The 13,043-nt window shown below is 23.5% G+C and overlaps 1 protein-coding gene and 1 long non-coding RNA gene across 2 annotated transcripts in view; one reads left to right on the top strand and one right to left on the bottom strand.

Annotated features, from left to right (window-relative positions):
• Window positions 1-13,043, top strand: part of LOC127287849 (uncharacterized) — a 106,579-nt gene that overhangs the window by 71,311 nt on the left and 22,225 nt on the right. The window lies entirely within an intron of this gene.
• The window catches only part of LOC127287836 (all trans-polyprenyl-diphosphate synthase PDSS1), a 34,212-nt gene continuing 22,493 nt past the window's right edge, over window positions 1,325-13,043 (bottom strand). Inside the window, exons 3-8 of the mRNA XM_051314959.1 lie at window positions 11,699-11,832; window positions 8,863-9,004; window positions 3,899-3,988; window positions 3,658-3,789; window positions 3,356-3,550; window positions 1,325-3,180 (exon numbers count right to left, since the gene is read on the bottom strand). Coding sequence (XP_051170916.1) covers window positions 2,959-3,180; window positions 3,356-3,550; window positions 3,658-3,789; window positions 3,899-3,988; window positions 8,863-9,004; window positions 11,699-11,832 — 915 coding nt within the window. The 3' untranslated portion in view covers window positions 1,325-2,958. The remainder of the gene's footprint in view (window positions 3,181-3,355; window positions 3,551-3,657; window positions 3,790-3,898; window positions 3,989-8,862; window positions 9,005-11,698; window positions 11,833-13,043) is intronic.

The raw sequence follows: 13,043 nt of genomic DNA, 5'->3' as shown, positions 1-13,043 counted from the left end.
TGTGTAGAGGCAATAATTTTTTTATAATTTGTCGTTATAAACAAATTTCTAAGATCAAAATTATAAACAATTAAATTTCATAATAGTTTAAATTTAAATTTAATTTAAATTTAAATATATATATAAATCGGATTAGTTATCAATTCGCTATAAACAATTAAGGTAAAATATACAATCAGTACAATAATTGTATAACAATAGTTTCAGTGTAACAATTCTTTTTTTTTTTTTTTTTATAAGATTTATCAAAATAAAAATTTGATTGTACAATTAAAGAATGAATAGTTTTGATTTTCTAAATTACAATAAAATCTTTTGTGTGTTTCAACTGTAAAGAATCGTTGAGGCACATTCAACAATTGTCCTACTATTTTCAAAGTATTTTCAGAAAATTTCTAAAGCATTGAAGATTAAAATAATTAATTTTTATTTTACAATTAATTTACAAATTACTAGTAACGATAGTTAATTGTTTTTTTAAATGATAAATTAAGAATAGTAATTTTAAATATTTTTAATGAATTTACGGGAAAAAGTTAGTTACATGACATGCTTTTGAAATTATTTTTAATATTTTATATAAAAATTACCTAGTATTATTTCTTCAGTGCTTTATCTTTGCATTCGTTTCTGAAATTATTGACTTAAAATATTACAGTGCCTCGCTTGTCGATATTTATATGTACACTATTAAAATTCTATTATAAATATAAGTTATTAGATTATTGTACATCATATACAAACATATTTATATTTATATATATATATGTTCGTTTCTTTATACACACATCGGATGATTCTCTTTTAATAGTATTGAACATGGTATAACAATATTAAAATTTGTGAATTAAAATTTTCAATTCTTAAACAATATTTTACTTATATTTTATTTTTAGACATTCACGTTTATGCTCTTGTTTTAATTTTAAATTTTCTTATAAATAATTCTCTGTTTTCATTTTCTTTTGGTAAAAAATTTTTTTTTTTTTTTTAATCGACATTTAAAATTTCATAAATCTGCAAGTCAAAATATTGACAAAAGAGCTTGATAATATTTTCCAAACAAATTTGATTTTTTATTTCCTAATTTTCTTATACTTTCGTTAATTATATTAAAGTCAACCAAAAAAAAAAGAATTTCTTTTTCTAAGAATTAGAGCGCGTCGTTTACTTTCGAAAAAGTAATATTTAAAGAGAGAGAGAATCGTTCCGCGCGTTGATATACATATACACGAAATCATACAACCATGAATAATTTGAGCATTTAGTCTGTCCAGTTTATAACGGTAGAGAATGCATAATCAAGATTAAAAAAAAAAGAATATTTGCCCAGATCAAAAATATTGTTTTATATTTATTAATTTTTAATTTACACAAATCAATTTATTTTTCTTATTAATTTTTTAGGGCTTAAATCGTGTTCGCTTTTACAATTTTTGTTTATTACAGGAAGACATTTTTTTTAATCTTTATTTTAACATAATATAACAATTTCTACCGATGACAGACTCCTAGAGCGTGAACGCAATTAACTTACTACATTTATTATTTTAAATAATTAGCACTCGTTTTCCATAAAGTTAGATTAATACATAACAAATGTCTTCTTAAATCATTATAAAGAAAAAAATTTTAAATATGTAAAAAAATAAAAAAAATTGGACGAAATTTTTATTAATTTACAATTGAATATATCAAATTTGCAAACACGTATATTTTTTTTTTTTTATTTTCAAATTTGTTCAGAAAACGAACGCCTTTTTTAAAAAATCAATTATTATTATTATTAAATCTATAAGTTAATTTATTTACAATTGAGATTAACTATCGATGTTATGAACAAAACTCAGGTAATATGTATAATATATCGAGTGTTTTTTTTTTTTTATATATAAAACTCAAAAATGCTTTTCTTTAAAAGAAAAGATGATGAAAATTATCGGGTGGGTTTTTTTTTCCCCCTTTCTGAGTCTCTTCCTCACGTAGAAAAACTACGCAACTTGTGTATTTTATTATAATGTTCTTCTTGGAAGAAAACAGATTATCGGGTGCAAAAAAACTAAATGTTCAAGGCCTTTATATAATCGTCGTAAAAATTCTATAAACTTTCATTATTCAGAAAAAAAAAAAATTATTCCACACCCTCTCATTCATTCACAATTGAAAGTTTTCATTACTAAATTTAAAAAAATAAAATTACACAATTTAATGGTACTATTGCAGTTCGACGACAGTTTCGAGCGGCAAGAAAACCGGTTTTTTTTTTTTTTTAAATGAGACGCGTTTAAAATAGATAACATAATGATATTTTTTTTATAGTTTTTCATTTTACTATTATATTCTATTAGTTATTATTAAAATATTTATTTCGATTTTTTCGAATTGAGTTAATTTTCACAAAAGAACAATCTCAAGTATTTTTTCAATTAGAGAAAAGAAGAATCCTTCGAGATGGATTGTGAAAATGAAAAAAAAGATTTAGTTACAAAACGATTATTGAAAAATGTTTTGAATTTTACAAACAATTAAAAAACGCGTTTGAAATAATTAATATTAAAAAAAAAGTAAATACAATCAAACTCGTTGCACCTAACTGAGTTTAAAATTACGAGCCGTAATCTCATTCACAACAACATTCATATCATTCTTTTCTATTTGATTCATTCACACATATAATATTTCGTATGCTCTTTGAAAAGCGTTTCGTATTCTCCTGCACACTTTCAGTTCTCTTTATATGTTACGTGGCAAAAAAAAAAAGAAAAAAAAAGTTCCACTTTTTTTCTTCTTTTTTTTAAACAAATGTTTTAACTCAATATTTTTTCGAGTTTTTTTCTCTTCAAATTATAAATGTTAATTTTTTGCTCACTATCGTTACTGTGAATTTAGAACGATCAAAATTCAATCCAACGAAGTTGCAATTAATAAAAAAAAAAAAAAAATCTCGTGACTTTAGTGCTACTTCATACGATTAAGTACTAAGTCACTGACAACAAGTAAACCTTTCTGGTAAGGGCTCTCGGCTAACGTGTTTGCAAAACGTGCAGCTTCAACGCAGTGTTTTTTTGCTAAAAATCTGGTTTGTTCGAGACCCTGAGATTTGTGAACCAATTCAAAAGCTTTTTCAACGTCGCCCGGTTCTTGAAATCGGCGCATTATCATGGAATTCAGCTCTGGATACTGAAACGAAAATTAATTATCAGAAAATAACAAAAAACAGTAGACAATGAAATTTAAAAAAAAATTAATGAATTTTCATGAAGATTTTTAAACAAAAGTTTAAATTTTCAAGTTCGAAAGTATAATTAATTAAATGAATATATTTTTTTTTAAATAAAATATTATTCTTTCTTACTCTTTCACAAGCAAACAAAACTGGTGCAGTAGCCAATCCAAGTTTAAGATCTGCCGCTGTTGGTTTTCCCATTGCATCCGACGATGAAACAAAATCTAAAAGATCATCCACTAATTGAAAGGCCAATCCAATATTTCTACCGTATTGAAATGCTAATTCAATGAGTTGATCGTCTGAATCAGATAGGATCGCAACCTAATAAAAAAGAAAACATAAGTCAGATAAAAAAAAATTTTTTTACCTTTAGAATTTGGAAAAAATTTTTTTAAAAAAATTAAATTGAGAAAAAAACAAATTCTTACCGATTTCAATGAATTTGCAATTAAACTTGCTGTCTTTCGATACGTCTTCGTGAGGTAGTGTGCAAATCGTTCATTTTCCGTTTCTTTTGAACCTAGTTGCATAAATTCACCCTGCACTAAGTCGGTCAATACCTAACAAACATATATATATGTAAATTTAAATTAATATTCTTCAACGATGATTATAATGTTTCTTTATAGAAAGAAATAACTCATTAATTAAAAATAATTGAGAATATACCTGACTGAGACTGAGGGTGACTCTATCATTTCGACATCGCGCTATCATCATTCCCGACACACCAACAATATAATCACCAGCCATTGTCACCTGAAATTTGAAAAAAAAAAAATTAATTTCAATCCGATAAGAAATTAAAATATGAAAAAATTTTTACTTTATAAAAGTATCAGTTTTGAAGAGTGTAAACTAATTCTACTTTCCAATTTTCTTAGAAAAGAGATTTCGCTTTAAAAATTACAGAATGAAGACGTCTTTTGCGACGTTTTGTACTTGGTATATTTTATAAAGATCGGTAAAAGTAGAAAAGCAAAAGGAAGCGTGAACACATGATTACGATATTATATATACAAACTGAGAAAGAGAGAGAGAGAGAGAATGGAATTTCGATTTACGAGCCTTCGTTGCACTTAACCGACTAGTCATTAAATGCATTGACCGTTAACGAAGCAAGTGCACCTATTCGATTCCAATCCAAGTTTTCCTTTCACTGGACATCCTTTAAAACGATGTCAGTGAGTTGTAGAAACATTGTTGGATATTAAAATAAGTGGCAGAAGCGTTTCATATCAATTAATATTAGTTTCTAATTATTTTAAAAAAAAAATTTTTTTTTTTATTTTTTTAAAACTGATTTTCGAAAAAAAATTTATTTTTTGTAAGACAATAAAAATTATTACAACTGTCGTGCAAGGCCAATAGAAAAAAAAGGAAATTATCAATTATAAAACCGAAATCAAAAAAAAAAAAATAAATAAATGTTAATGATCGTGGCGTAAATAAATGTTAACACACGCGATCTTCACTCACGAGTTTCAAAAAAATGATTTTTCGTCACTAAATGCAAAGTTAAGAAGCGAAATACCGGCATTGCCAAACACTTCAAGTATGTCACCAGAAAAATAAAAAGCTAGACAAATCAAATTTTAGTCAAATTTTTATAATGTAACATAATAAGAAAAATTATGAAATAACACATATTTATAAGTCTTACAACATTAAAAATTTTTTTTCTTTTTAGAAAAAAGATTTCTCAATTTTTATTTTTTTCCCATAAAATTTATGACGACATTTTTAATATAAAAATTTTGGTATTTTTATATTTTCATTAGCAAAAAAAATTTTTTTTTAGGCATTCTATGGGAAATTTTCATTGAAAATTTTTTTTTGTCCGAAACATTTTTTTTCGAAATCTATATGAAAAATAAGGAAATACGTATTTTTTTTATTGATTTATTTGATGAAAATGAAGGAAGTTATGATTTTTTGAAATTTTACGTCAACGAAGAATTTTTGGAACATTTTTTAATCTATTGTACTGAAGAAATTAAAAATTATGCTATATATGAAATTTGTTCATTTTTTCTCAAATTTTTCAAATATATGCTCAAAAATAAGCAACAAAAAAGTTGAAATTAAACTTATAAAGTGAGTTTTCTCAAAAGAGACTTCGATTTTTAATTTTTTTTTGCATTACAATATCTGATGATTGAAGAATTTTTTCCCCTATCTGCGAAAGTGGTATTTTTAGTTTTTAAATTACTATTTATAATTTTTTTTAGTACGGCTCACAGAATTTAAGCATTTTTTCTACAAATATAACCTTTTTCCATTAACATTCATTTGTTTTTTTTTAATTTTCATAAAAACATACTAAATTGACGTTAAATTTCAAAAAATCATTTTCATCAAATAAAAAAATTAAAAAAAAACATATTTCCTTATTTTTCATATAGATTTCGAAAAAAAATGTTTCGGACAAAAAAAAATTTTCAATGAAAATTTCCCATAGAATGCCCCAATTAAAAAAATATTTTTCATCATTCTTATTAGGAATTGATTTTAGTTGCAATATTTTTTCTCTTTCAAATAAAAAAAAAAAAAAAAAAGACATTTTTCGTAAGAGTCATTTTAAATAAACACTTTAGGAATGTAAAATTTTTGATGGGAATAGGTATATATATATGAGCATATATAAGTGGCGAATAATGTTTGTTATAATCAATTAGAAGATGCGCCACTGGCCTTGTTTGTTAAGTCTTTAACGAGAGACATTACTTGAGCAAGAGTTGCTTGTTTAGCGACGCGTTAATGCATTACTGTTACACAATTGATTAGTGAGTTCGCGAGGATTGTGCACACATACCCCTCGCGAGAATATTATTTAAATGTGCTTTTTTTTTTTGCATTATAAATGATGGTTCATCAGGTTTTTTTTTTTTTTTTTACATCAACTGCTAACTAAATTTCAAGGACTTTTTTTTTACACATAACTTTGGCTATGCATTGCACTTAAAACAAAAAATTTTAATTTTTATGAACGCGCGCGCAAGCTTCGTTGCGAAACACAAGGGACTTTCAATTTTTCATGTCACATTAGAAAACATTTAACATATATAAAAATATCCATGAAATATTTTATTACAACTGGAAAAAAAGGTCAAGAAAAAATATACCTCAATTATATATAATAATACATGGATTATGTATTTTTAAATTGAATCTAAAAATTATTGTCTATTACTGGAGGATCAATTTTTCATTTATTTTCTGCGTTTCTATTTAGAAATTTCTAATTTTTTAAATAAACGAAATTTTTTTTAACCAGTAAAAAAAAGTAGTTTTTGAAAATTAAAAAAAAGATGAAATTGTTTTCATTTTACAAAATTATGTATCCTTTCTATTTGTTATGAGTCTCTGCAAAAATGTATACCAATATTTATGATTTTTGCTAAAAAAAAAAAAAAAAACAGTACTAACATTGGGAGCATGTGAATTTTACGATCTTTTAGTGTGGCTTTTACAATCTTTTATTGACATTAACGAAATGCAATATATTTTTATCTAAACCACAATAATAGTTTATATATTTAAAAAAAAAATGAGGAATATATTTCTCAACTGTAACGCAAACTTACATCAAATATTCTATGAATTATCTGATTAGTCATAAATGTCACGAATTACATAACGTGACCTGTGAATTTTCAACGTGCGGCCTAGTAATGAAATTGAAAAGCAAAATAACAAATACTTTGAAGAAATTTAAAACGAATTTTATATAAAAATAATTTTTGTAAAATAATTATTATTAGAAATCTATAAAAAAAATTTATTAGTATTAGGAAAAAATTTTTTCTTCAAAAAAAATTAAATTTAGAAAATTCATTTCTTAAAAAAAAATATTCTTCTGTTTTGATAAAATGTGTTTGTAGAAATTAATAAAGCTTTCATTTTTTTTTGTCCGGGAAAGTGATGAAGAGTAAAATTTGAAAAATTTTCACGTGAGTCTTAATAAAAATGTTCGAAGCGAATCGCGTACTTGACCTAGCGTTTTGAATGCACTACCTTTCACTTGCACGATTTCGTGCGTGAGTATACATGAATATGATCATACTTAACATGTATGTAATCATAGGTTGTGTGAATTATATCTGTATCACGTTCATTTCTGTTTTACATGTAATGCCGGTAAAGTGCAGTGGTCAAGTTTATTGCATGTTTCCGTTCATTGAATCCCTCAATGAAATTTGCGTTTCTTTCATTTTTTTTTTTTCTTCGAATTATAGTCTCATAATTTTTTTTTTTTTTAATCATTTATATAATCAACTATAAAATATATAAATTAAATTATATATGCCACATAATTTTTGCCAAATTATACTTTTAATTTAAAATTATTTAATTCATTAAATATTGAAAGTAAATAATTTCGCAATGCGAAAAGGGGGAAAAAAAAATGAAAATCTGATTCATAGATTTTAATTAACAGAAGTTACGAAAACTAGACGCTATATGGGATATCCTTTCGTTTGTATGCAAAATCCTAATCAAAATTCATTTTAATACTTTATCTTGCAACATGCAAGCAATTAGTCTTAATATTATATATATATTTTTCACTAATTAACGATAAAATGATTAATTAAAATCTCTTTATTCACAATTGGGGAATGTTTATCATGAGAAATTACTGACCGAAACCATTATTATTTTTCATACGAGAGAAACTAAAATAAAAATTGATATATGTATTTTTTTTTGTAACCTAAACATTATTTCATAATTTATAAATATGTTTAAGAAATCAATTAAAAAATTACTCAATTTATGTATTAAAATTCATTTGTGACGATATGATTTTTTATAGATTCCCTTTTCACGTTAATGTGTGAAAAATAATTATTAATTATTATTATTATTATTAATAATTATTCCAAATAGTCATTTTTTTTTTTTTTTTTTTACTAATATTTAGTTACGAAAAATAAAGTTATTTTTAACGAATTCAGTATTAACATATCTTAATTTCAATTAAAAATTACATGCATGCGGCAATGTTAAAAAAAAAGTCTCTTAATACAAAATTCATAGAATATGATAATTGTGACATCAATCATTATATATCGCAGACATAAGGAAATTTTTTTTTTTTCCAAATTCCAAGAAACAAACAAAAACAGAAAAAAATTTTTTTTTTTTGAAGAATTGGAATAAACTTGCCATTACTTTGCAAGAAATGAATTTCTTTTTTATGCGTGCGGTCGCGTCTCCAAATGCAAAGAAGCGATTTACGATTCGAGAGAGTGAAGTGCTACCAAGTTACCATTCACTTCCGGATCCACAAAGAAAGTGCAAACGCGAGCTTGTATATATATATATAGGCTTCGCGACCGTGATTCACGTATATATATATATATGTTTGGTTCACATGTACTCGAATCACATTAACCTCCTTCTCTGTCGCGCATTCCGGACGGGCGAGAGAGTTCGCATTTCATCAAGATTTCATCGATCACTTATTCAGCATCGACATTAGTGCCGTTTATATGCGCCAATGTCAAACAAGAACTTGAATCCTGACAGTTAAATAGAAAAAAATTTAATTTTTTTTGTATTTTTAATTTCTATTTGATATTAGAGGCGTTTTTAATTTACAAAAAATTTAGTTGAGAATTTCTCACCTTTTTTTGACTCCAAAGTGCGTTAACTGATGGCTTTCCGCGGCGAAAATCTGATTGATCGATCACATCGTCATGAATTAGGGATGCGCTGTGAATCATTTCAGCTATCATTGCCACCTGTCGCTGTGACGGCAAGAGATCACTAAAAAAAAAAAAGAAAAATAAGTAAAAAATTAGAGACAAAAAACATTTCTTAATTAAAATAAACTGAAAAAAAATTGATTCAAATACTCGACACTATTACAGGCCTCGGATCGACTTAAAGGCACAAAAAAAAGTCGTTTTAGTCGATTTATATTCTAAAAAAAGTCGATTTTTTTTTATTTTAACAAAAATATTTTACAGATTTTTAAATCAAATTTTTTTTTAAAATAATAATACTTTTGGAAGGGTGTAAAATTGAAATTTTTAGAAATAATTGAATTTTAAAAGACTTTGTTAATTTTCAGACAATAATTAAATTTTACAAAAGTAAAAATAATTTATCAAATATAATTTCGGATAACATTTTTTAAATGTAATTGAATTTTCAAAGATTTACAATTGAGATTTTTAAAATTAATTGAACTTCAAGTGATTTTTAATTAACAATTTTTGATGATTTCACTAAAAAAAAATTGATTAGAAATTGCGGACAAAAATACAATAATTTGAAAACCATTTTTAATTGAAAAATGGTTTCAGATTTCCATAGAGTTATAATTGAAATATTATTAAATTTCAAAAAATTTTCGATGGAAAATTTTAGAATTAATTAAAGTTTAGAAGCTTTTAAATTCAAATTTTTGAAAATAATTGAATTTTAATTGCAAAATGGTTTCAGAAAGTTGAATTTTTAAAGAATATTATAAAAATTGTTAAAAATAATTAAATTTCCGGAGAGTTATAATTGAAATTATTAAATTTCAAAAATTTTTCGATAGAAAATTTTTGAAGCTTTTAAATTAAAATTTTTGAAAATAATTGAATTTCAATTAAAATTTTTGGATAATAATTTAATTTTAGTTGATTTTTGGTTGAAAATTTTTTATAATAATTAATTTTGAATTGAAATTTTGGATAATTATTGATTTTGAATTGAAATTTCGGGCAATAATTGAATTTTAGTTGATTTTGAATTAAAAATTTTTGGTAATTTTATTTGATATTTTTTCAAAATTATAAACAGGTGTTAAATTTCATAAAAATTTTAATTGAAAAATAATTTAAAATAATTGAATTTGTGATGAATTTCATTAAAATTATTAAAAATAATTAATTTAGTGAAGAATTTTAGTTAAAAATTTGGTTAAATAATTGAAATAAAGAAGATCTGAAGAAGATCTGCATTTTATACTAAAAAAAATATATTTTATTTAAAAATTTGTTTAAAAAATGTAAAAAAAAAAAGTCGAAATAGTCGCATTTTATTAAAATAAGTCTAAAAAAGTCGTATTTTTGAAAAAAAGTCGAAAAAGTCGTATAATCCGAGGCCTGCTATTATCAAATAAATATTTACTTGAACTAAATAATTTTTATTTGAATTAAACTGTATTTGAACCAATAATTTCTGTATTTGGAAACAAATATCATTTAATTGATTCAAATAGTAATTATTTGATACAAATAAATATTTATTTGATAATAGTCGAGTATTTGAATCAAATAAAATTTTTTTCTCAATGTAACGATGTTAAGAAATAAATTTTTCTTTTAAAACAAATTTTTTACAAAAAAAAAATAATTTTTCCCCAATTTTCAAATATTTTCTTAATTTTGAAATTAATAATAACTTTCACTGTATTCTTTGGCTATGATAAAAAATATATCAAGATTGAATTCTTCGAATTACGTTCATCAATGAAAATTATACTATATTATGTTTTACTTTCACTTTATAAAGTGGACCTGTTTAAAATTCAATTTCGTTGAGTTATGAAAAACAAAAATAAAAATTTTTTTACAACTGTGCAATAATATCGGTAACACTATATTCAATATTTTTTGTAAAATAATTGAAATTTAAGTCCAAATTGAATTTTTCTTAAAATAATCTTGATATAGACTGGATGACTAGACAAAAATTCACAATGTCGTTGACCGTAGAAAGGATACAAATATATAATAGTTTGAAAAAAAAAAAAAGAAGAAATGATTATGAAATATCTTGCAATGATATCAATTACGGTGCATAGTCTTGTTTATAATGCTTATGTAAGTATGGAGACTGTTCGTTCACAGCATCCATTACGTTAAGAGTTATTTGAACCGTAAACTCATTTGGTAATGTCTTCATACCGGCAATAAATTATCAATAATTACGTGTGCCATCGTAAAGCTTTTAAATAATTTTCTTCTTCATCCTTTATATCTTCAACTTGACACTTGAGTATCCGTCAAATATATTGTATTGCCCTTTCACTTAAAGTCCATCTTTACTATTGTCTAATAATCATAAAACTCGCGCCTACAATATTTTTCTTTCGTTATATCAAGCAAAAAAAAAAAAAAAAAAAAATTTCATCTGACATAATTTTATCGAATCATTTAATGATTTTTCCATTTTCTTTCAAAACTGAGAAATAATTTTCTTAATTCAAGAAAAAATTATACAATTTTCCTGTATGAAAAAAAATCAAATACAAACAAAAATGAATTTTCTTGATTCAATACTATTTTTTGTTGAAAAAATAATGAGGAATATTTATATCAAGAAAAAAAATTAATTTTTATATAAATATCAAACTATGTTTGCTCTCGTAATTGAAAAAAAAAAAAACCGTGTAAAATTTACGGTTCAAGTTTAAAACGAAGAATTCCTTGAGTGTCAATTGAAGGCAATGCCCGCACGACTCACTTTCTTTCCTTGTGGTAATTGATAGCCCGTGCCATGAGGATTGAAACCATCGGCCGCAAAGCTTTTCCCTGACCGCTAAAGTAGTACGTCGCTATGGTCCTCAGCTCCTCCAATGTCGTGTTTTCTGCAAGTATCTGAAACACAGTTGACCTTGACTCTAATTGAACAAATAACAAAAAATTCATAACAAATATATAAATATTTTTTTCAAAAAAAAAAAAAATTTTTTTTTCAATATTATCAAAAAAAAAAAAAAATAATAATAAAATTGATTTGTAACAAAATTTATTTTATTCAAACAATTAAATATTTACTTGAGCCAAATAATGTTTATTTGAACCAAATAATATTTATTTGAGCCAAACTATATATTTATTTGAGCCAAATAATATTTATTTGAATTAAATAATATTTATTTGAATTAAATAATATTTATTTGAATTAAATAATATTTATTTGAATTAAATAAACTGTAGAAACGAATATTTGAAAAAAATACCATCTTAAATAATAATTTTTACCAAATCAATTATATATTTGGGGCGCATGATTATTCCAAAAAAATAATTGGTTACAATTTTCATTTAAAAGTATTTATTATTTTATTATTATTATTATTATTTATTAGCCTTTGATTTCTTTTTATTATTTTATTATATTTTTGACTAATTTTTAGTTTTCGAATTAGCATTTGACAAAATTAATTTTAAAACGAATTTTTACTTTACAGAATGATTACAGAATGATAGCGCATGATTATTCTATAAAAATAATTGGTTACAATTTTCATTTTAAAGTATTTATTATTTTATTATTATTATTATTATTATTATTATTATTATTATTATTATTATTATTATTATTATTATTTATTAGCCTTTGATTTCTTTTTATTATTTTATTATATTTTTGACGAATTTTTAGTTTTTGAATTAGCATTTGACAAAATTAATTTTAAAACGAATTTTTTACTTTACAGAATCAGGTAACTTTTTTATTTGATAGGATTTTTATTTTACAAAATTTTTCTTTACACAATTTTTTATTTAAAAGAATTCTAAATTTAATCGAATTTTAATTTTAGTAGAATTCTTATTTAACAGAATTTTAACTGCTTTAAATTTTTAAATACTGGAATTTCCATAATTAATCGAATCTTAATTTGTCAAAATTTTTCTTTTATACAAAACATTTTGACGCTAATTTTTCCAAAAATTTACCAAAATAATTACGCTAAATTAAAATTCGTTTAATTTAGAATTTCTCTAAATAAAAAGTTGAGTTAAAAAAAAATTCTATGAAATAAAAATCCTATCAAATAAAAATTCCAGTAAAAATTGTAATT

This window comes from Leptopilina boulardi, unplaced genomic scaffold (assembly GCF_019393585.1).
Source record: "Leptopilina boulardi isolate dan_hultmark-lab unplaced genomic scaffold, ZJU_Lbou_2.1 LbouV2_123, whole genome shotgun sequence".
Lineage (NCBI taxonomy): Eukaryota > Metazoa > Arthropoda > Insecta > Hymenoptera > Figitidae > Leptopilina > Leptopilina boulardi.
Note: the sequence above shows the minus strand (reverse complement) of the source record. Positions and strands in the feature narration are given on the sequence as shown.